This window comes from Garra rufa, chromosome 10 (genome assembly GCF_049309525.1).
Source record: "Garra rufa chromosome 10, GarRuf1.0, whole genome shotgun sequence".
Lineage (NCBI taxonomy): Eukaryota > Metazoa > Chordata > Actinopteri > Cypriniformes > Cyprinidae > Garra > Garra rufa.
In genome coordinates this window covers 15,496,975-15,516,903 of record NC_133370.1, presented here as the reverse complement: position 1 = coordinate 15,516,903, position 19,929 = coordinate 15,496,975, and the positions used below count along the sequence as shown (strand labels likewise).

At 36.3% G+C, this 19,929-nt stretch overlaps 2 protein-coding genes across 3 annotated transcripts; both read right to left on the bottom strand.

Moving 5' to 3' along the window:
- Positions 1-178: 178 nt before the first annotated feature.
- Positions 179-11,625, bottom strand: apold1a (apolipoprotein L domain containing 1a). The gene is made up of 20 exons (XM_073849267.1): positions 11,563-11,625; positions 9,118-9,222; positions 8,976-9,035; positions 8,705-8,770; positions 8,483-8,551; positions 6,270-6,320; positions 5,896-5,967; positions 5,712-5,759; positions 5,546-5,611; positions 5,354-5,428; positions 5,185-5,256; positions 5,000-5,068; positions 4,850-4,909; positions 3,855-3,917; positions 3,715-3,777; positions 3,498-3,572; positions 3,354-3,390; positions 3,013-3,064; positions 982-1,396; positions 179-886 (listed from the first exon to the last, which is right to left on the bottom strand). Exons 2-20 carry the CDS (start codon positions 9,205-9,207, stop codon positions 347-349), a joined length of 2,043 nt encoding a protein of 680 aa, XP_073705368.1. The 5' UTR covers positions 9,208-9,222; positions 11,563-11,625; the 3' UTR covers positions 179-346.
- A 186-nt stretch (positions 11,626-11,811) lies between these two features.
- On the bottom strand, positions 11,812-18,818 carry apol1 (apolipoprotein L, 1). 2 transcript variants are annotated; one of them, XM_073849098.1, is made up of 10 exons: positions 18,634-18,818; positions 17,757-17,825; positions 17,490-17,564; positions 16,311-16,385; positions 16,143-16,199; positions 16,005-16,064; positions 15,403-15,480; positions 15,282-15,321; positions 14,176-14,227; positions 11,812-14,103 (listed from the first exon to the last, which is right to left on the bottom strand). In XM_073849098.1, exons 2-10 carry the CDS (start codon positions 17,811-17,813, stop codon positions 13,269-13,271), a joined length of 1,329 nt encoding a protein of 442 aa, XP_073705199.1. In that variant the 5' UTR covers positions 17,814-17,825; positions 18,634-18,818; the 3' UTR covers positions 11,812-13,268. The 2 variants fall into 2 exon arrangements, with proteins under 2 accessions (XP_073705199.1, XP_073705200.1); XM_073849099.1 differs by having other exon boundaries at positions 17,490-17,561.
- Positions 18,819-19,929: the final 1,111 nt, after the last annotated feature.

The following is a 19,929-nucleotide window of genomic DNA, read 5'->3' as shown; positions in this document are numbered from 1 at the left end:
TTACTATATTATTTTCCTGAATAACACATGAGTGTTTATAGGCTTCTTATCCCCCTTGCTTTCACTTACTATTTTCTTTCTCTCTCTTTAACCCAAAAATGTTCAATTCCTCTTATAATCTGTTTCAGCCCCTTAACCTCTGTGTAAAGTCTTCTTTTTCTATATTCCAAATCTCCATTATTCCTCTTCGTTTTTGTTTCTTCCCACTTTCCATTTTTCCTTTCAAATCTTTGAATTTAGTGCTTTTGTTGTTTCCATATGTTAGCTCACTAATACATCTCTTTAAGACTCCTCATTTTCTTTCTTTTTGGTGCCTCTTTCTCAGCATCTCCTCTCTTGCTTTGGATCATTGCTGCTGCATAGTTTTCTGGTCCAGTTTCTCCTCCAACTGATCAATTTCTTGCTCAAGTAGAGCTAGTTTAACAGGATCTGACTCACATTGGTCTTCATCCTCCTCATCCTCTTCCTCATATTCTTCCACTTCAATTCCATCCATGGTCTTTTGAAGCTGAGTCTTTACTTTGTTTAGTTCCAGTAGACCATGTTGAAGGTCTTTGCATACGTCTCGGAGCTTGGAGGCAAATTTGGTCTTGGCGCCTTTGCGAAGTTCATTGGAGTCTTTGGCAAGAAAGAAGACATCCAAGGCGAGGAAGAGAGTGGACATGACTCCTGTGGTGATACTGATGGCCCTGGCGGCTTTGGCAGCACCTCCAGCAACACCTAGAACTTTCACAGTGCTGACAAGCCTATCTGTGTTTATCATAAGGGCTTTACCTGCTCGTCCACCTTCCTTCATCACATGCTTTAAGTTGCGGCTAAGACTTGTGTTGACCACACTCTCAGAGTACCCCTTAAAATCCCATTCCTGCAGGGTGTTCATTCCTTCCTACATACACAAAAGAAAAAGTGAGAAGTGAGAGACAAACAGATTAATAGACTGGCATACAGAGAGAATACACACAGATGGAATGCTAAACATACTTGCAAGAACTCCAGACAATCTCTGATGTCATTGATCTCAGTCTGGTAGCTTTGGATCATCTTCTCCACTTTCTTGCGATCCATCTTTGATTGAACTGCGTCTGTGATGTTAGCTGTGGCTGAGGTGAGGCTTCCAGCTGTTGCCACACCGATACCCACTGCAGTGACGATAGTGGAAGTGCCAAAGGTGAAGGGTGCCAGGATGAGGCCGGTAATGGTGGCTATGCCCCCTGCCACACTAGCTACGCCCCCTCCAACAGCTGCGCTCACGGTCTTCTTATGGAACTTGTCAGCAGTGTCCGCAAGTGCAAGCAACTCTAAAATGTGACGTTGCAAAGAGGCTCCACGTTGGTTGAACAGATTGACAAAGAGACGGGCTGCCATGAACACACGGTCTGCAGCAGCCTCGACAGCCCTTGCAAAACATTAAAAAAAGATCAGTGGCGCAAGGAAGCCCATTTCCGCCAGTGAATATGAAGCAGAAAAAGGTAACTGCCACTTTTTATCTCACAATTCTGATTTGAATTTGAATTTTCTTGCAATTGTGAGTTCACATCTCGCAATTCTGAAACAGGAGGTCGACTGATGTATCTGTTTTGCCGATTAATCTGCACCATTAGTTAATTGGCGGAACTATCAAAACTATATAGTTTTTCCAGGTTTGCAAGAGCGGCGGAGAAGGTCCTCATTATACAGCAACATCCCTATAGTCTTTGTTATACAGCATGAGAGCGGCTTCTAGTGGCTGAAATAACTGACAGCATGTGCAGTTTTAGACACGTGAAGCTTTACGCTGCACAGAGCAGGACACTTCGAAGGCGTATTTAAAACATCGATAAGGAAGCTGTGTGTACACAGTATACTGTAGTGTATCATATGTTGACTAGATGCTGCATTAGTGAAGAAACAACAGCAGTATTCTTTTGCCCATCGCAAGAAAAAAAGGCAGAATCGTGAGATAAAAAGTCTGAATTGCAAGAAATAAACTCGCAATTGCGCGAATAGTTTGAATTGCAAGATACAAACTTGCATTTGCGAGAAAATAAGTCTTTTTGTGAGAATTTGTGAGATAAAAAGTCACAATTACCTTATTTTTTATTTTCTATTCAGTGGTGAAAACAAATTTTTATTTAAATAGTAGAGCACTAAATATTTTCCATTCAGTAGCCATTTTAAAAATTATTGGTCGATTAATCAGTATCGGCCTGTGTGGTCCAGCCTAGCTATCGGTATCGGTAAAATCCAATATCGGTTGACCTCTACGTGAAACCATGCATTGTGAGATATAAACTTGCATTTGCGAGAAAAAAAGTCAGAATTGTGAGATGAAAGTATGAATTGCGAGATATAAACTCGCATTTGCAAGAAAAAAAGTCACAATTGTGAGATAAAAAGTCTGAACTGCGAGATATAAACTCGCAATTACAAGAAAAAAGTCAGAAATGTGAGATAAAAGTATGAATTGCAAAATGTAAACTGGCATTTGCAAGAAAAAAGTCTGAATTGCAAGATATAAACTCGCATTTGCCAGAAAAAAGTCTGAACTGTGAGATGAAAATCTTAACTGCGAGATACAAATTCGTAATTGCAATAAAAAAAGTCTGAACTGTGAGATACAAATTCACATTTGCAAGAAAAAAAGTCAGAACTGTGATATAAAAGTATAAATTGCGAGACATAAACTCACATTTCCCAAAAAAAAATCTGAATTGCAAGAAATAAATTTACAATTGCGAGAATAGTCTGAATTGCGAGATACAAACTTGCATTTGCGAGAAAAAAAGAATTGTGAGATAAAAAGTCTGAATTGCCAGATATAAACTCGCATTTTCGAGAAAAAAGTCTGAATTGTGAGATAAAAATCTGAATTGTTAGATATAAACTCTTAATTGCAAGAAAAAAAAGTCAGAATTATGAGACAAAAGTCACAATTACCATATTTTTTATTATCTATTCAGTGGTGGAAACAGCTTTCATAGCGGATGCAATCAGACAACAATTAAAAAAAAAAAAAAATCCACTTTTACTCACAGCTGCTCGTCATCCTTCTGACAATTTGCTGCTTCATTCCATTCACTCCAACCTAGTCAGTAAAAAAGTCAGTAAGTCATATGAAGTTGCTAACAGTGATCTAAACTAAATATAGTAACAGGGATGAGGAACAAAGATTGACTAATCATCCAAACTGACTCATTTTAGTTGACTAAGATTAGTTAATCTACTTTTTTCTTACATATACTGTATAAGCCTAATTATACAGAGGCTTCTTCAAGACAGATTAGCTGGCTAGTCTTCTAGGAGACTAGTAAGTTTTGAAAATATGTAGTTTTGCATATCTATAATAGGTAATAAAGTAATTTGACCAATTTTACCCTCAACAGTTGTCCACCAGTCCATCAGGTCATCATCCTGTGAAAAAAGAGCAGGAAGAAAATAATTTAATTTAATTTAATAATTAACCAAACATAACATTATTGCATAATAATGAAATAATAATAATAATAATAATAATATACTTCATCTGTCTCTAAAGAATTTAAATCTGTTGGGTAGGCAGCCATCTCCATTGGCAGGATTTCAAAAGCACAGTCCTGTAACATTCAGAGAATAAGACATTACCCAAACATTATGTGATGGCATGATATGATATTGATACAACATAAAAGGAGTATAAATAATATGTAAAATAAGTCAATTACAATTATTTACAAACTCATTGAAACAATAACTCACTTCATTTGTCCCCAGGTTCTCCATTTCCACTGGCTCTTCAATTAAATCTTCTTGATCTGAACCCTATATGAAGATTTTAGAGTATGACGATAAGACCCAAAATATAAAGTGATATTTAAAAATGAAAGTGTTAACTCTACCTGCGTACTGGATGAAAACGTGGACATTCTAGGTAGAGTTCTCTTCACTCTAAATGACACGACCTGAAAGAATATGAGTTTATGGAGAATACAATATGTGAACTGGCACTGTAAATAATTTCATTGTTTGTAGCTAGTGGACTTATGAGCTTCAATTTCCTACAATATTCCTGTCTATGTACAGTTGAGGTCAAAGGTTTACATAAAACTTTCAGAATCTGCAAAAAGGATCATACAAAATGCATGTTTATTTTTTATTTAGCACTGACCTAAATAGGAAGGTTCTTTCAGAAAGTTCAAACACTCAACGATCCTCCAAAAGGAAAAACAATGCATTAAGAGCCGGGGAGTGAAAACTTTTGAACAGAATGAAGAAGTGTACATTTTTCTTATTTTGCCTAAATATAATTTTTTTTTCTTTTAGTACTGCCCTTCAGAAGCTACAGAAGATACTTACACGTTCCCCAGAAGACAAAATAAGTTAAATTTACCCTGATTGATGGATCTCACAATCATACAGTCATTGCTGGAAAAGGTTCAAATACACAAAAATGCTGTAAAACCAAAGAATCTGTGGGACCTGAAGGATTTTTCTGAAGAACAGCAGTCAGTTTAACTGTTAAGAACAAACAAAGGACTCATGAACAACTATCACTAAACAAAAAAGTACAGCTGTGGATCATTCAGGTAACAACACAGTATTCGAAATCAAACGTATGTAAACTTCTGAATAGGGTCATTTTTATAAATTCAACTATTAATTTCTCTTGTGGACTATATGTAAACATCTTTTATGTGAAATATCTTATTCAGGTAAGTAGTAAATAAAAAAAACAGCGTGCATTTTGTATCATCCTTTTTATTTTGGTAATATAATTAACATTTTGCAGATCCTGCAAGGTGTATATAAACTTTTGACCTCAACTGTATACCACTTTTTTGACCCTCTGAAGAGACAACAAGTGCTCCTCTATATAAAAAGTGAAGAAACTTACCTTGTTATTACTGTTAGAGAGTTTCTCACCATGGCATTTTCTAGGCACTGCAATAGATTTCTAGAAAGTAGAGGAAACATTTCAGCATTTGTTTCACAACATCATCTACTTTGCAGGCAACTTAAAATCATTGTCGATTTGGTAAAGTACCTTTTCAATATCAGTGTCCAAGAATTTATAATCCCAGTCTATAAATTCACTGTGCTCACTTAGCGGATCCTACATATGGAATAAACTGTCATTTTAATTTGATTTAAAATGGTATAAAAGTATAAGTTAACTGTAAACATTGTCAACAATCTAAATACAGCAATAAGAATGGGAAGCTGCTTCACCGTGTCAGCAGGGAAACGTAATGCTGGTTTTGGGGAACTGCGGAAAGTGCCACTTAGCTTCCCCGAGTTATCCTGTACAAAAGGGACAGTAATTGCAAATTTGAATCTAAATAACAATAATAAATACATTCTATTGTATATATCTTAAATAAAGGGTTGTGATAAGCACCTTTAAGTTGTTGTTAGAGAGATATAAGAGACTGTCATTACTGGCCAGCAGTTTAATGTGTAATGGTGGGCTGTCCTACAAGAAGAAAACTTGTAACTATGTGCATTATCAACAGGAATGTAGTGGTAGAAATACTAAAGATAAGTTAAACAGACAGTCATATGTTAATTCTTTTTTGTTGTAGCAATATACCCCTTCATAAGTATTCTCAGTTCCTCTAGAAGATGATTTGAGAAAATTCAACTGGGAATATCCCTCCTAAAGAAATGTATCCACAAATTAGATTTACATTGTGTGTGACTTTGAATTCATTATAGCCAATGTGATTGGTGTGAACTTCCGTGACATTAGAGCTTACAAGACTGTCACTGCCTGGAAAATCGTCATTTTTCAATGCCATTTCTTCCTGTAAAGAGACAGAAGATCGGCACATTATACAAAGCTAATAATATATAAAAAATTAGCCACCGTTGCAAAATGTAAACTTTAAGACATTAATTTAAGAATAAATGATTGCATGCAAGACTGCAGTTTTGTCACACCTTGTTGTTCGTGTTTTGTGGTTGGTTGTGATTGCCAGCTAAGAGTTCTCCATTTTGTAATGATAGATCTTCCTGTTAAGAAAGAGAGAGGAAGGTAACATCAGACATACAGTGTTTGTCAACTAAACCAAAGACAACCTTCAAAAACCTTTTTACTGACTAAACTGTAAAAACTTTACGACAACTACAGCAATACATTTTACCCAGTTTACTGTATGTTTTTATGGACGCTAGGCAGATCATCTGAGCCGTTGCAGTGTCTTTAGAGCAATAATTCAAACCTATAGTGTCATTACAAACTATGTGATTCACACTGGAAAGTCAGTGTAGTTGTGATATCATATGGTGTTAGGTGTTCTGTAATCACAAGAGACCTTCTTGCTGTGTTGGCTGGACAGACTGTCAGTGTTAGCAGTGAAGCCATCCTAGGGCAAACAGAAAAAAAATCTCTAATAAATGTAAATTATCTTTCATTTCAGATTATAATCATTGGCTCAAATTGTATCTTATTTGATCATGAGATTCCTCTTCTGAAAGTTTGGCCGATTTGTAGTCAGTTTCACTGAGGAAATCTCTTGCCTCCCCCTAGTGGTAAAATATGGTACAGTTTCATGGCCTGACATGAATTGTGTGATGTAATGTGCTAAGCACAACTGTGTTAAAGGGGTGAATGGATGCAAAACACACTTTTACATGTTGTTTAAACATTAATATGTGTTAGCAATTAGTGTACACAACCACCCTTCAATGATAAAAATCCACCCAGTGGTATTTTTTTAATCTTTAAAAGTAATTTCCCATTTTTAAAATCAGGTCATTCTCAGCTTCTTGTCGGTGTGACGACACACAGACAGAAGCCGCTCCCATGATAGTTGACTGACATGAACGCCTTACCTTAGCCCCCACCCCTCACCCCTCACCGAGCTGAAACAGTCCGACTCCGATTGCCATCGTGTCGACTCAGGTGCGGGCGAAGACAAGAATGTCTCCGATTGAGTGATTGAGGTGTTCTGCTTTTAGATGTAATAATGAACATAGCAGTACTCATTTACTCCCGACATCTGAGCCACTGAAGCTACTTTCATTTTTGAAAGGAAAGCACTGATCCCGATCTACATATGCGTCTATGTTTGTGCTAATCATTCGTGGTGCAGCTTCACCCACAGCAGAAGAGAGTATAAGTTTTTTTTTATGCATCTTTGCAAATGGCCTTTCTTAATAATGTGTTGGTAGCAAGTTTCGCAGCTAAATGCGGCTAAAGTAAACATTATGGCTCATCATCCCAGTTCAATAGAATTTAAAGGAACATGCAATAGAATAGCTTGTTCTAACGCCTGTTTCACACATACTCCGTCTGCAGTGCGTATGCGTTGCGTATTTTTTTCCGCACCCATGTTAACGGATCAGAGCGTTCACACTGCACGCGGTTGCTGTCCGTCAGTGCGTTCCAGATGCGGTGCGTTTGCAGCAGTGAAGCGATCATTTAGGCACAGAGTCTATTTTTGCTGTGCTGCATTGCGTTGCATGCGCTGAATTAAAGTGACAGCGCATTGTTCGCTGTAAAAATGAACATGGATTGACACGGAAATGTCCCATAAATGCATATAAATGCAGTCTACTGTGTTTCACAGTCAACACGTTGATTTTTGGCTAGGTTTAAAATAGTGCAGTTTTAAATAAACAAGGCAACATGATAGATGCACTTGTCCAGGTAGAAAAGTTCTTTAAAATATGGTTTTTAATAAAGATTTAATACGAAAGAAAAGCATAGAGAGCCGACTGTTTCTGTCTGTGGTAAGTTTTAATTTAAAATATTTGTGATAGCCTAATTTCAATATGAAAAGGAAGATATAGCCTACCTATGCTGTGTTTAAATGTGTTGCAACTTGCTTGAGCAGCTTAATATACAAATTTAGAAGTCAAATGCATTAAATAATAGCCTATGTCGTTTATAATACGTTGAGTTTAAACGTGAATATGTCTAGTAGTATTATTGTATTAGTGTACTGTGATAAAAGAGTATCCCAATGCTGAAAAAGCACGTTTGTATTTGAAATTAAAATAACGGATAAATGGTGTGTTTGTGGTAAACACCCGCGGATCAGGAACGGACTGAAACGCGTCCTGTGTGAAAGCAAAATGAGTCCGTGCTGCTTCTGCACCGCATACGTAACGCACACGGACTGCATACGCACTGCATACGGAGTATGTGTGAAACAGGCGTAAAAAGGGCTGATTTTGACAAGGCAAAAAGAGTGTTTTTACACCACCATTGAGAGATTTTAATCAAAATATGTTATAGATATCTCATATAGACTTCTTAACTTGGCATCTGATGACCCCTTTAAGTCATTTCTGTCTGTAAAGCATGTATGTAATACACAATGGAAAGAAGTGGATATTAACAACATTGATATCTCATTGTTGTTCACTCATGTTCAGGTCATTTCAACACTAATCATTTATTATATTAACTAACATCTCTACATCAACAGACCATATAAAATAGCTTCAGTTATTTGTCATCAGTAAATATAGAGGCTTAAATTGGTTGTTTTAATGTCTGACGGTCCAGCAGATGTTTTACCTCTTGTGCAGGGAGACTCGTCCACTCTTTAGTTCTTTTAAACAACCGGCTGAAATGGGCAGCTTTCCCCTGATTAATAAAGAAAATTTACATAAATTTTTTTTATCATTATATACACATTTTTTTATAATTATGTTTCTATTTTTTAAAGTGAAAGCTATGAACTGGATATAAATATACACAATTTATGATAAAAATCAAGCATATCATTAGATGACATACTTTTGGGTTATTGTTGCCTGTTGGTTGATCATTGAGAGCTGCCAGCTGGCGCTCAGTTAGCTTGTTCTGGGAAAAGGTGTTAAATGATTATTCTCAGTAACATGCGATTACTATATCTACTGTATACCTTCTACATATTACTAAATCAGATTCTTCCCTCAACAGTCTGTCTATATTCCAAAATGTTGTTTATTGTAAAGCAGTCAATGCAGATTCAGAACAATATTCTGTGAAATCAAGCCATAACAAGACAGAACATATATTAACTAACCTTAATTTTGCTGTTCTCTAACAAACTGTCATTATCGTCCATGAGTTCTCCATTCTCATCCTAGAGAAAAAAATAGTCAACTAACTATTGCAAATGAAAGCCCAGATATTATGAGAGAGTCTGGTTACATCTAACAAATTACCGTAGTGTGAAAACTTCCTGTTCCTGCACCCTTAAACACGTACTGTCTTGCCTCAGATGAGTGCTCAACTACGTCTGAACGCCTGGACATTGAATCTGCTTTCTCCTGTAGCACAAACAGAGGAGAAAACACACAGCAAAACACAAATTGTTACAAAAAACATGGATTACTGTCATTGTCTGTCAACTTTATTCACTATTAAATCACTCCTACTTACAAATCAGTTAATGCAGTTTATTTTTTTAAATATCATGCTTTATAATCAACTTCTAAGCTTTTTGTTTCTGTATTCTCTGAAAAGCCAGTCTAAATAGCTAATCTTTACAATACAGTATTTATAAGCATTGTAAAATATTGTGCCACCGATGTTTCTGCCAACTTGCAGTTAATATCTTTCATTCACACATAAACCTATAAAAAGAGTTTTCTCTCGCTCTATGTCATTCCCTAGCTGGTTAATCTCTAGGGTGAACTCTTATATTCGGGACTCATGTCCATGGACATTATTCTGTAAACCCAAGCCCACAGAGATTAAAATTAATTATCACAACCAACTCCTTTCACAGGTTATAAAGAAATGGACAATCAGCTCCAGAAATGTCTCAGTGTATAAGATATCTTATTATAGTTCAAATAAATCATTTCCATAATCATGTTGACCGGATTAAAATATTTCACAAAAAAAGATGTTTATATATAGTCCACAAGAGAAAAAAAATAATAGTTGAATTTATTAAAAAAAGACCCTGTTCAAAAGTTTACATGCACTTGAATCTTAATACTGTTTTGTTACCTGAACGATCCATATCAGTTTTTTTGTTTGTTTGTTTGTTTTTTAATTTAGTGATAATTATTCATGAGTCCCTTGTTTGTCCTGAACAGTTAAACTGGCCACTGTTCTTCAGAAAAATCCTTCAGGTCCCACAAAATCTTTTGCTTATCAGCATGTATGATTTTAAGATCAATCTTTTCACATGGAGGACAACTGAGTGAATCATATGTAACTTTTACAGAAGGTTCAAACACTCATTGATGCTTCAGAAGGAAAAACGATGCATTAAGTGCCAGGGGGTGAAAACTTTTGGGATTTAAAGATCAGGGTAAACGTAACTTGTTTTATCTTCTGGAAAACATGTAAGTAAATTATGTCGCTTCTTAAGGGCAGTACTACATGAAACAATATGATATTTAGGCAAAATAAGAAAAATTTACACATTCTCATTCTGATCAAAAGTTTACACCCTGACTCTTCTAAAGCATCAGTGAGTGTTTGAACCTTCTGTAATAGTTGCATATGAGTCCCTCAGTTGTCCTCAGTGTGAAAAGATGGATCTCAAAATCACACAGTGATTGTTGGAAAGGGTTCAAATACACAAAATGCTGAAAAACCAAAGAATCTGTGGGACCTGAAGGATTTTTCCGAAGAACAGCGGTCAGTTAAAAAAAAAAAAAACACACACACACAGCTGTGGATCATTCACGTAACAACACAGTAATAAGAATCAAGTGTATGTCAACTTTTGAAAAGGGTAATTTTTTATAAATTTAACTATTATTTTCTCATGTGGACTCTCATGGAAACTTAGAGTAAAATGAAAATTTTCTCTCTTTATGAGACACTGAAAAATCATTGTGTATGAAATGTACTATACAAATAAACTTGCCTTTTCATGTCTTAATTAAACAGGTACAGGAGCAACATTTATTTCCTGAAAGAAAATTATAAAGCATTAACGGAGTTAGGTTGACTTAATTGTATTTTGTGTTTTGAGACTTGAATCTGCTTACTCCCCACTTTATTTTTTGTGTTTAAATGGACAAAATCCATTAATGTTTTTAGCAGTGTCATGTATGACACACTAGAAATGGCAAAGAGTAATATTTTATTATCATATGACTGTATCCTTCATATAACCACATATATTACCTAATTTAGGGGAGGTCTGAGCTTCCTGTTTGAGTTTTCCCTAACGTAAGAAAAAAACACATGCTTACACAATGTGTCATGGTAAACAAAATAATGTAAACTATTATTATGAAGCGTTACAGGGGCAACACTGCACATGAGTGCACTGTAAAACAATCCTAAAGAGCGTCAGACACTGACATCACCATTCATGATAAACAACTGCAAACACACGTCAACGCCTTGCGCACAGAAAGCTTCATTAAATGTTATGCGCTACGACGCGCTTTGATTTGGTCAGTTTTTATCCTTTTACTTTCAAACAACAGTAGAGAATTCTTTTTCGAAACTGATGGCTCGTTCTGTTGTTAATGTGGATTTTTCTAGTCTCAGGGAAAGCGTCTGATCTTGAATGTCAGGTTGCGCGAGCGAGCCAAACGCAAAAGACTCTTCTGTACCGATACTTGACTGAATAGTTCATTTAATAAACATACAGAATTGACAATCGGGACGATATTTTACGGTACTGCTTTGCCTACCTTAGCTTCCCATGCGTACAGCTACAGAGAAACGGACTGTCAAAACTTTGTCAAGCTCCGCCCGGTTAATCTGTGTTGGGTAAAGACAGAACAGCGGGGCGGTTTAGCACAATGTCAATATGACGACAGTGAGTCTTCTCTTCACTTCCACTAAACAAATATAATGTAACACGGGTGTTTCTTCAGACACTTTTGTTCCAGACTTTCGGTTTTATTATAACAAATTTGACCCTTTACGCATTTAAAACCTCTTAGAAAACCCTCATAATTTATTTTAAATACAAAATGAAATAAGCACAATCAATTACAATATGCACTTTGAGGAAATACATTACATTAGTTTTAAAATCAATTTAAAGGCATAGTTCACCCAAAAATAAAATCTGTCATTAATAGTGTTTTCACTATGCGTCATCAATCGGCCATTTTGGCGGCACTGAGCATAAACAATGCCACTGAATCAAATGGAACTAGTTCATTTGTCTGATTATTGCTGCTGAAAATGATCAATTATTGTCATGTTTTGGGCTGTACTAATCGGTCAAACTGGGAAAACCATTTGGAGTACTATAGACTGCAAAAGATTATAACAAATCAAGGAGAAGAGCGCAAAAACTGTCTAAGGAAAGAAGGCATTTGTGGTTGGCCAAACTGAACCGGGATTTCCAAGGTAAGAATCTTGACAACATTTGTGTTTGTATATATAATTTCCAGTGAAATATTAGGCTAATATCTAATTAATACTGCTCGTATGTATCTTTACCCCCTAATAACTTCAGTTTGACAAAATGTTGTGCCCTTTCTTGCTTACTAAGTGCTTTTCGATATGATTCAGCAGCTTCTTCATGTCTTTTCCTGTGGTTTAGACAACATAAATTAGCAGAACAACGCATTTAGTAGTACATTAACTGTGCAATCCATACTGTTATTTACATCTAAGTATCTCCAATATGGCCACCCATCCGGGTAACTGATCAAACTCGAACTGTGACACAAGTGCAAACAATTTTTTACTTCATTCATCTTTAGAACACAAATTAAGATATTTTGAATGCAATCTGAGCACTTTCTGATCCTACATACACAGCAATGCAACTGAAATGTTCTCAGGCCCAGAAATGTAGTAAGGATATCATTAAAATCATTCAAGTGACAGTGGGTTAACCGTAAATTTAAGAAGCTACGAGAATACTTTTTGTGTGCAAAGAAAACAAAAATAATGACTTTATTCAACAATTCTTCTCCTTCGAATCATGTCTTCTATCATTATAGAGAGTTCCGAAGATGAACGAAAGTCTTTCAGTTTTGGAATGACTTTAGGGTGAGTAATTAATGGCAGAATTTTCATTTTTGGGTGAACTATTTTGGGTGAAGATACTGTCACGCAGTTGTGGTGACAGTTCGCTGTTGGCCTTAATGTGAACAGACAGACAGATAAGAGCATTAATGACACATTGAATTCCATTCACGCACCATGGTGGAATAACCATGTGTTCAGGAATATATAAACCATATATTAGTTCATATTCTTTTAGTCTTATAAAAGCAGCAATTATACCCTAACAAGCAGTGGATATAAAGTCATAAAAACAAGTTAAGATCCCAAATTTCATCTTCTGTCTAATAAGGAAAGCCAGTATAGTTCTATAACTATATAATTTTTATATAATCTAGTGTAAACTCAGAGGAGTGTTTAAAGAGGTTTGTCAAGATGGTTGGTCTTCTTTCAGAGTGGTGTTCAACCGCAACTCATCTCTGATTATGTTGAGTTCCATCAAGCCCTCATTCAGCTGATCTGCCACCTCTCTAATCTTGGCAGCAAATTCTGACTTTGCACCATTTTTCAGCTCATGGGAGTCCTTGGCCACAAAATAGATGTCCATTCCGACAAACAGCCCCGTCAGAACACCTGTAGATATACTAGCAATCTGCACAGCACGTGCCGCAGTGGTTCCCGCCGCGTTGGCTAACTGCATCACACGCATAATCTCATTGGCATTGGTTAGAATGGCTTTGCCTGCCATGGCGCCATCCTCGAAGACATTGTCGAAACAAGGGAAGTCTCGATTATATGCATTCTTTTTCATCTTATTCAGGTTGAACTTGCGTAGGTTTGTAATGCCTTGCTTGATGAACTTCATGCATTTGTTAAGGTCAGCCATCTTCGCCTGGTAGTCTTCCACAATGCGCTCCACCTTCTTGCGATCCAAAGAGTTGTTGACGGTACTGGATATCCCAGCAGATGCAGAGGTAAGACCACCTGCCATGGCAACACCCAGGCCAACCGCCGTGACGATCAGAGAGGTTCCCATTGTGAAAGGTGCTAAGATGAGGCCAGTTATGGTAGCAACACCCCCCACAGCACTGGTGGAGCCACCAGTGATCTGGGCAATCTTGGTTTTCTTGTTGAAGCGGTCCAGGCCATCAGCAATGGCAAGCAGGTCGATCACATGCTGCCACAGCCCTTCCGCACGTTCGGAGAAAAGTTTGTTAAACACTCGTATGCCTTTTTGCACCTTTTCAGCTGTTACAGCAAAAGCCCTGAGAAAAAGACAACTGGTTAATCAAATTCACTTTGTCATGTACACATGAACAGAATGAATTGGGACTCACTTGGCTTCCTCTTTCTCTGTCATGTTTTCACTTTTGGGCATGTCCTCCCATTCTGAATGAGAAAAAAAAACAAAATCAAGTTTAGATCATGATGGACCATCTTTCAGACCTTTACTAAGGATAAATTGCTGTTAATTAAATTAAACTAATACAGATGAGGTCAAAAGTTTTCATACACCTTGTAAAATCTGCAAAATGTTTTTTTTTTTACCAAAATAAGAGGGATCATACAAAATGCATGTTATTTTTCATTTAGTACTGACCTGAATAAAAGAGGTTTATATATGGTCCACAAGAGAAATTAATAGTTATTTAAAAAATTTATAAAAAATGACCCTGTTCAAAAGTTTACATACACTAGATACTTAATACTGTGTTGTAATACTGTGTTTTTTTCTTCTTCTTTTTTTTTGTTTAATGATAGTTGTTCATGAGTCCCTTGTTTGTTGACAGTTAAACTTCCCGCTGTTCTTTAGAAAGCATCTGAAGGGCAGTACTAAATTAAAAAATATGGTATTTAGGCAAAATAAGAAAAGCTTTCACATCTTCATTCTGTTGAAACGTTTACACCCCTGGCTCTTAATGCATTGCTTTTCCTTCTGGAGCATCAGTAATCATTTGAACCTTCTGTAATAGTTGCATATGTGATCCTCAATTGTCCTCAGAGTGAAAACATGGATCTCAAAAATCATACAGTCACTGTTTGAAAGGTTTCAAATACGCATGTGGGACCTGAAGGATTTTTCTGAAGAACAGCGGGCAGTTTAACTGTTCAGGACAAACAAGGGACTCATGAACAACTATCACTAAACAAAAAAACTAAGATGTGGATAATTCAGATAATAACACAGTATTAAGAATCATGCGTATGTAAACCTTCGAACAGCGTCATTTTTATAAATTTGAAAAAAAAAAATTGTCTTGTGCCCTATATGTAAACGTCTTTTATATGATCTTTATCTTATTCAAGTCAGTATTAAACAAAAAAATAACTAACTAATAATTAACATTTTGCAGATTCTGCATGGCGTATGTGAACTTTTGATCTAAACTGTAAGTATGGGGGAATTGTTTCTGAAAGCAGACACATGTTGGGACAAACTCACGTTCCACAGTGTTCCACCAATCCATGAGGCCATCAAGATCCTATGATAGATACATTTGGGATCACTAAAAATGGTCTTTTTTTAGAAAACAAAGGCAAGGATCTATATTTATGGAACCAACCTCCTCATCCTCTCTCTGAGTTTCACTTATACGGAACTCATCCAGCCATTCCATGAGGGACTTCTTGGGGCCTTTTGTCTTAGGAAAAGAAGAAAACAAAACAAAAAGTTGGACAATAATGTTTAAAAGGGAACTTGAAGAGAAAATTCCAATGTAGAAACCAACAGAAATTGCAGAAGTTGTGAGTCAAGTAGGAAGGTGTTTGTGTGGTTTTGTTTTTTGTAACAGGTTGCAAAAATAAACTATTCTCTGTTGCAAGCTGATTTTTCCCCTTGATGAGTAAAAAAATAGTATTGGGTTCTTTTTTAAACAAATATACAAAACTAATAAAAAAGAGAGAAGCACAGAATGCTTGATTTAGAGGCACACTTATACTCTTATGAATGTTTGCAGACATACAGAATTCCACTTGTGCAATACCTGGCTCATTTATTTTCACCTGACCTGTACCATCAAAAAGTTTATGAAGGCCTCAGTGTGGTTTTTATATTTAGGATACCACAACTCTCAGTTCTCATTTTGTTCTCTACGCCTGGTTGAGTCTTGTTTTCAGTGTCACAAGAGTTATTTTGATTAAAAGAACTACTGGGACATTACAGCACCTCTGCAAGGTCACTTTTACTGTCTCCATTTTGGTTTCCATTCTTCTGCGTTGTTTTGTTCTGAAATAAAAGCACATGCTTCCATTAACTAACAGCTGTGAGCATTTTAAAAAAGTGAATATAAATTTTTTTTTTTACCTTTGTTGCGACTTGGGGCATAAATGGATTTTTGGGTTTCTTCTTTTGAGCTTTTTGCTGTGAAAAGGTCATACGGTTTAAAGAAGTTCAACTGGGATGAAATGCAAATGCAAACATGCAATGGTAAGGCCATCAGTATGTACTTCAAATTGTAAGATGGGTGCTTACTTTTGGATTTTCCTCTTCTCCAAGTGTCTCAGCCACTGTGTCAGGCTTTTTTCCCAAGATCTCATTGCTATCACCCTGTAACAATGAATAGAATGCATATAACCTTAAACCTACGATTCAAAAATGATTTGTGTGTTTATCTGGCCTATAATCTGTATTGATGAAAAAGTATAGAATGCAAATTATGACAGAATACAAAATGATAAATTAATAGAAGTGCCATTAAAAAAAAAACTTAAGTTAACCTGTCAGACAAAACAGGAAAATTGCTACACGCTTCAGGCAAGATTTTAAATTGTATCCTCACAATTTGCTTTTTTATTCAGCTACTTTATTCAACCTCTGCTAGATGATCTTACAGTCAGATTCATTCATCTGAGTCATATTCTACCCAGTATTCTGATGTGCATGTTGGTACTTGTCTTTTGTCTTTGGTTATTGCTATGTAAGCTAGGCAAAAACCAAAAAGTACTGCTGAAAAAGCCTGAAGGCATGTTCAAATAACTGCTTCCATACCAAGCTAGAATCGCACAAGATTCCTAGATGAACATCAGCAACTTAACCAGGCTAAACCTGAACCTGTATCCTGGTAAAAAATAGAAAAGTGCATTTTTGACTATAAATATTTGATTAAAATGCCCTTTTGTGATTCACTGGATTAAAGGCAGTCCTAGGTGTCATCCAAAGATGTGTTTAAAGGGGTCATCCGATGCCCATTTTCCACAAGTTACTATGATGCTTTAGGGTCCAAATGAAGTTTGTAATATACTTTGATTAAAAATTATCTATGGTAGTGTAAAAAAACACTAATTTTACCTGGTAAAAAATGCCTCTGTTCTCAGCAAGCGATATCAGTACCTGGCCCTTTAAATGAAATGAACCTCTGCTCACTCCGCCCTTCAGTTCTGTGGGGCGTGTCATTACATAGCACACGGGTGTTGCTGTTGCCTAGACAACAGTTGGGGTTATAGTTGTATAGTTTGGGGGGAAATGGCACTTGGGGGGCTTTGAAGACACTGTACAACCCTATCCATTGAAAATGTAATTTAAAAACCGAAGTGGGAACCGAAACAAGATGACACCCGCAAAGATGAATGGTTAGTAAAGAATCTGTATTTAGCCAGCAAATAATTTACAAAAATTATTTGCATCTTTAAAAAAAAAAAAAAAAACACTCACCTGCATCGATTTTAACTGTTTATCGTCAGGTTTCTCACAGGGCTCCAAGGACTGTTGTGTTTTTTCCATGCCCTGCTGGGGAAGCAGATGTCTTCCTATTACAACATGTTTTATCACCTATCAGAACTACTGAGATTACTAAAAAGATGTGAAACAGTCAGTAAGGTTTAACTAACACACAATACAAGGAACATAAAATAGGCTACATGAAAAAGTGTCAGTAAGTAAAAGTTAGAGGGAGAGAGTATAGAAATAAGGCAGACTTACTTCAGTAGTGGAGTGATCGCCACAGTTGTCATCAATTTTAGAAAGTTCTGTGTCCATTATGAGAATGTCCTAGGAAAGGATCAAGAAAGAACTGAGAGTCAAATAAGCAAAAACAAAAATGTTAAACACTCTCATTGATGTTGCGGTCAGACTGAACGTCATCACATGCTGAAGGTTCGTTTTGAACGAAGAGGTCATCCTGAGTCAGAGAAAGAAAGGGCTTTTTGTTGAAAATGACCTTCATGAATCAACATTATATGCTACACGGCAGAATAAACCCCAGAACAGAAACTTCTGCCATTGAAGTCTGTATTATGCTCAGCAAGGCTGCATTTATTTGACTTAAACACAGTACAAACAATAATAATGTGATATATTAACACAATTTTAAATAACAATTTAAATGTACTTTATTCCAGTGATGGCAAATGCTGAATTGTCAGCAGCCAACTCTAGTCCTGAGTCTTACATGATTCTTCAGGAAGTTTTCTGTATAAATCCAAATTATTGTCAAACTGTAAACCATATCAGAGGGACATATGCACTAAAACCGCTTTAATCTTAGGAAATTCTCAAATATCTAGGTAAAACATGGATATTGAGGACAAATATAGGGGTGACAGCAAGGCATCTGAGAAATTAAATCAAAGTAACGGCTGTTAGTTAGCTCTGCTTCCTCAGTCAAGTTTGTCAACAATCAACAGAGTCGAATCAAACCTCGGGATTTCTAACAAATAAACGCATCCATGCCTCTCCCGATCATTTCCCGACAGTGCTTTCTCACCATACATATTAGAATGTGTACAATTTTTTAAATAAACAACACAACAAAATGTAGTCGTTAAAAGTTGGAAAAACAAGACATGCGCTAACTTACCACACACCGCCTACTTCTCTGAGAAAAAAATATGGAGCAGGGCGAAAAGGAAAATTAACAACCTGTCTATGAAATGAAAGAAAACTGTGAACTGTAAACTGTTTCCATGGTATTTTCTATTGACGTGCAGTACTTGTCTAAGTGTTGTCTTGCAATGTGAAGTTAGAAGCGAAATGTTATTAACTCCACCCTTTCTTGCTGTGTTTGCTGTGCCTGTAAATCCATGGACGGCAGTCAGGTGGAGCTAGATAGGCTTTTCAGTGTGTATAAATATTTTTTTTCTCTTTTCACTCTTTTTATTAAAAGAAGTGCACTCACTTCCAGACTGAAAGTTTCCTAAAACTGTACTCATCCCCATGTCTTCCTTTCTACAGTCGCAAAGAAATTTTTTAAGGAAAATATTACAAGATCTGTCCAAATAATAGACTTAAATGGTAGGCAATGGGTTGAAGGTTCAAACTGCAGTTTCAATGCAAACTTAAATGGCTCTACATGATCCCAGTCGAGGAGTAATGGTCTTATCTAGCAGAATGATCAGTCATTTTCTTAAAAATTTTCTTAAAATTTTTTTACCAAAAATCCTCATCTTGCACTAGCTCTGTGTCACAACGTGATTATGACCACGCATTGCATAATCACGTTGGAATAGTCATACACAGTTAGTGCTTTGCCTATTTACTTCAGTTAAAAAAAAGTGGGGTAGGGTGAAAAAATCGTCCAACATCGTTGTTTTACCTTTTTTGTATAGGGCATTTGACCTTCTTTGCACGTTCGCTTTGTGAACATGATTAGGTAATGTGTGAGATCAAGCTAGTGAAAGATAAGCATTTGTGGTTAAGAAGTATTTAAATTTGTAGTTTTCTTAGAAAATGGCAGATCGTTTCGCCACATAAGACCCTTATTCTTTGGCTGGGATCATGTAGAGCCCTTTGAAGCTGCACTGAAACTGCAATTTGGACCTTCAACCTGTTGGCCACCATTGAAGTCCACTATTTGGAAAAATATCCTGGAATGTTTTCCATGCCTATCATCATGCCATTCAAATATTATGGAAGTAAAAATAAATTAATAAATAAAAAATAACACCTACGAGGTCAAAATAGAACTTTAATAAATTATTAAAAAAGTAAATAAATGAATTGTAAATTAAATTTTATTATTTATAAATTGCATTTGTAGCTCTAGACAGCCATTACGATTTTATCCTGTAATTTTAACAACAGCGAGTCGGTGCCCTATGCAGACTGCGTACTGCGTACTGCGTACAGCGGCGGTACTGGTTTGCAGGAAGGTAAG

Excerpts from the sequence above, each read along its gene's own strand:
- apol1 (XM_073849098.1), bottom strand. The coding sequence starts at position 17,813 with ATGGACACAGAACTTTCTAAAATTGATGACAACTGTGGCGATCACTCC. Across the intron at positions 16,386-17,489 it reads AACAGTTAAAATCGATGCAG|GGTGATAGCAATGAGATCTT; the intron begins GTGAGTGTTTTT and ends TCATTGTTACAG. Across the intron at positions 16,200-16,310 it reads GAGAAGAGGAAAATCCAAAA|CAAAAAGCTCAAAAGAAGAA; the intron begins GTAAGCACCCAT and ends ACCTTTTCACAG.
- apold1a (XM_073849267.1), bottom strand. The coding sequence starts at position 9,207 with ATGTCCAGGCGTTCAGACGTAGTTGAGCACTCATCTGAGGCAAGACAG. Across the intron at positions 5,760-5,895 it reads CACAAAACACGAACAACAAG|GAAGAAATGGCATTGAAAAA; the intron begins GTGTGACAAAAC and ends GTCTCTTTACAG. Across the intron at positions 5,069-5,184 it reads TACGTTTCCCTGCTGACACG|GATCCGCTAAGTGAGCACAG; the intron begins GTGAAGCAGCTT and ends TTCCATATGTAG.